The 2,575-nt window shown below is 64.8% G+C and overlaps 1 protein-coding gene across 1 annotated transcript in view; it reads left to right on the top strand.

Moving 5' to 3' along the window:
• Nucleotides 1-51: 51 nt before the first annotated feature.
• The window catches only part of LOC104623096 (L-fucose kinase-like), a gene marked incomplete at both ends in the record, with an annotated part of 2,907 nt that continues 383 nt past the window's right edge, over nt 52-2,575 (top strand). Inside the window, 8 exons of the mRNA XM_010290073.1 lie at nt 52-195; nt 388-460; nt 746-843; nt 994-1,074; nt 1,164-1,283; nt 1,484-1,625; nt 1,876-2,003; nt 2,107-2,208. Of these exons, the coding sequence (XP_010288375.1) occupies nt 52-195; nt 388-460; nt 746-843; nt 994-1,074; nt 1,164-1,283; nt 1,484-1,625; nt 1,876-2,003; nt 2,107-2,208 (888 nt within the window). The remainder of the gene's footprint in view (nt 196-387; nt 461-745; nt 844-993; nt 1,075-1,163; nt 1,284-1,483; nt 1,626-1,875; nt 2,004-2,106; nt 2,209-2,575) is intronic.

Below are 2,575 nucleotides of genomic sequence, written 5' to 3'. Positions count from 1 at the left end.
CTCCCCCCATGACGGCCCCCCCGACCACCCCCATGTTCCCCATCCTGCCAGGGCCGCGACTTCTCCTTCGACGACTGCGGCCGGGCCTTCACCTGCCTGCCCGCGGAGGAGCCCGGCGCCCCGGCCGAAGCTCTGGTCTGCAACCTGGACAGTCTGCTGGGGACCATGACGCACCGGGTCCGTGGGGCCTGCGGGGTGGGGCCCTGGGCTCATGCCCTGCAACGCCAGGCACCCTGGCGCGGGGCTGGGTTTGGCTCCCCTTGAAGTTTTCGGGGGAAAAAACCTGCCTTCAGCAGGCTCCCAGCAGGGCGGGAAGGGTGCCAGGTGCCCCGCGAGGGCTGAGCCCCTTCCGTGCTGTCCCTGGGCACGTGGCCCTTCTCTCGGCAGCTCTGTGTGGGCTCCCCGCCCGGCGTGTGGGTCTGCAGCACTGACATGCTCCTCACCGTGCCCTCGGTACCAGGTGAGAGGGTGCCAGCCTTGCCTCCGGCACCCGCCTTGGCTCGGGACTGGGCTTGGAGCCAGCAGCACAGCTGGTTCAGCCAGCGCCACACTCCCATGAGGGTGTGGATGCTCAGGCATTGCTGACCCACATGCAGTTGGGAGCATCCGTTTTGCCCACAGCAAGGTGGCCAAGGCTGGATGCTGCTGTCACTGCCTCTGCCGTCGGCCCAGTTTTCAGGCAGTTGTGCCCAATGTGGGTATGCACACTGCCCCAGTGGGCACTGGTCTCTGTCCCTCTCCCCAGGGATCGACTGGGACGGCTTCCAGGGCGTCAGAGTGATTGCAGTGCCTGGGAGCCAGGCGTATGCCAGGAACCATGGGGTCTACCTCACCGATGAGCAGGTCGGTAGCAGCTCTCCCTTCAAGGGGCATCCCTTGGAGGCACAGGGGTCCCCACCCCTTCGGTCCCATGGGTGCTGAGGTCTCAGCCCTGCCGTGGCTGCTTGGCTTGGGGCTCCCCAGAGAGCTCATCAGGGGTGGTCTCATTCCCAGGGGCTGGTGCGTGACATCATCTACAAAGGCACGGAGGCCCAGATCCAGCAGTGTGCAGGGCCAGATGGCACCGTCCCGCTGGTATGGCATGACTTGGGCGTCGGTGGCCCTGCCAGCCCTGTCCCTTGGGTCACCACGGCTGCAGCCTCAGCCCCGCTGTGCCCTGGCAGGTCTGCGGAGTGGTTTTCTTCTCCTCGGATGCTGCTGAGCAGCTTCTGGCCACCCATGTCATCCCTCCTCTGGACGCCTGCACCTACATGGGGCTGGACTCGGGGGCACCACCCATCCAGGTGACAGCTCCTCCATGGGGGACGGGACCCCTTGCCCCACGGCTGCTGCTGCTGGGCATCTCTGGAGGGCCTGTTTTCCCCCACACTGCCAGATTTGGGTGGGAGAGGTGGCAGGAGGGGAGCACCCGGCAGCAGGGTGAGAGTTAGGGTGGCTGCACTGGCTGTCCTGGCTGCACCTAATAGGTTCCTTGTCTCTCCAGCTCTCCCTCTTTTTCGACGTCGTGCTGTCCATGGCAGGGGGGATGACAGAGGAGGATTTTGTGAAGGGTGGTGGTGACGCCAGCGTGAGGAGTGCCCGCTCTGTGCTGTGGACAGCTCTCCACGCCTTCCCTCTTAGCATGGGTGAGCGATGCTGTGGTGGATGCACGCGACATGACCCATCCCTGAGCCCTCTTCCACTGCGCAGGGAGAGATGGGGTGGTCAGGGCCTGGCACCCGGGTGTTTCTCCCCACAATTGCAGGTCCCCAGGTCTTCTCGCCCCAGCCCTTCGACTGAGGATGTTCAGCCTGGCTGCCCTGGGCTCATGCAGGTGTCGGCATGTCCGCCCTTGCTGCTGGTGTGCTGACAGCTAGCTCTCCTGCCCCCCTGCAGCCTGCATCCCTGACGCGTCCTATGACTACATGACCACCTCTGCGAGCGACCACATCCGCAGCCTGACACTTCTGCCCGGCTCTGCCAGCCACTTCCGCTTCTGCAAAACAGCCCATTCCCATGTGGACGTAAGTCCTTCCATCCCCAGCCTTGCTCATGGATGTTTTTTGGGGGGACGCTCCAGGCTGTGTGGCCGGACCCTGGTCCCACGTGCTTCTGTGCCCCCGGCAGCAGCCCTGTCTCCTGGAGGACGGCTCTTTGGTCACCAACTGCCTGCTGGAAGGAGCCGTGCGGCTGGCGGCCGGCAGTGTCATCCAGCACTGTCACCTCCAGGTACATGGCTGGGGTGGGTGTGACCCCAAGTTCTCAGGGTGCTGACTGGGCAGCAGGTTGAGGTGGCCCTGGCTGGGATGGGGGACCCACAGCTGTGAGATCTGGGGTGTCCTTCCTCTTCCTGCCTGCCTTTTCGTTGGTGCTGGGTACCGTGGTGGCTGTTGCCCTCCCTAGGGAATGGGAGGAGGCCATCACGGCTGGGCTGGGGACTAGGGCTGTGAGCCCTCGAGGCTGTCACCTGGCATGAGTTTCTGCAGTCCATGTCCCTGCAGCCCTGTGACAAAGCGAAGCGTGTCCCTCTGGCTCCTGCTGGCACCAGCTTGTGTCCCGGTGTGGTTGTCCCCCTCCAAGGTCAGGGTCTGGCTCT

The sequence above is a fragment of the Phaethon lepturus genome, unplaced genomic scaffold, assembly GCF_000687285.1.
Source record: "Phaethon lepturus isolate BGI_N335 unplaced genomic scaffold, ASM68728v1 scaffold28326, whole genome shotgun sequence".
In the NCBI taxonomy this organism is placed as follows: domain Eukaryota; kingdom Metazoa; phylum Chordata; class Aves; order Phaethontiformes; family Phaethontidae; genus Phaethon; species Phaethon lepturus.
This window is presented reverse-complemented; position numbering and strand designations above follow the sequence as displayed.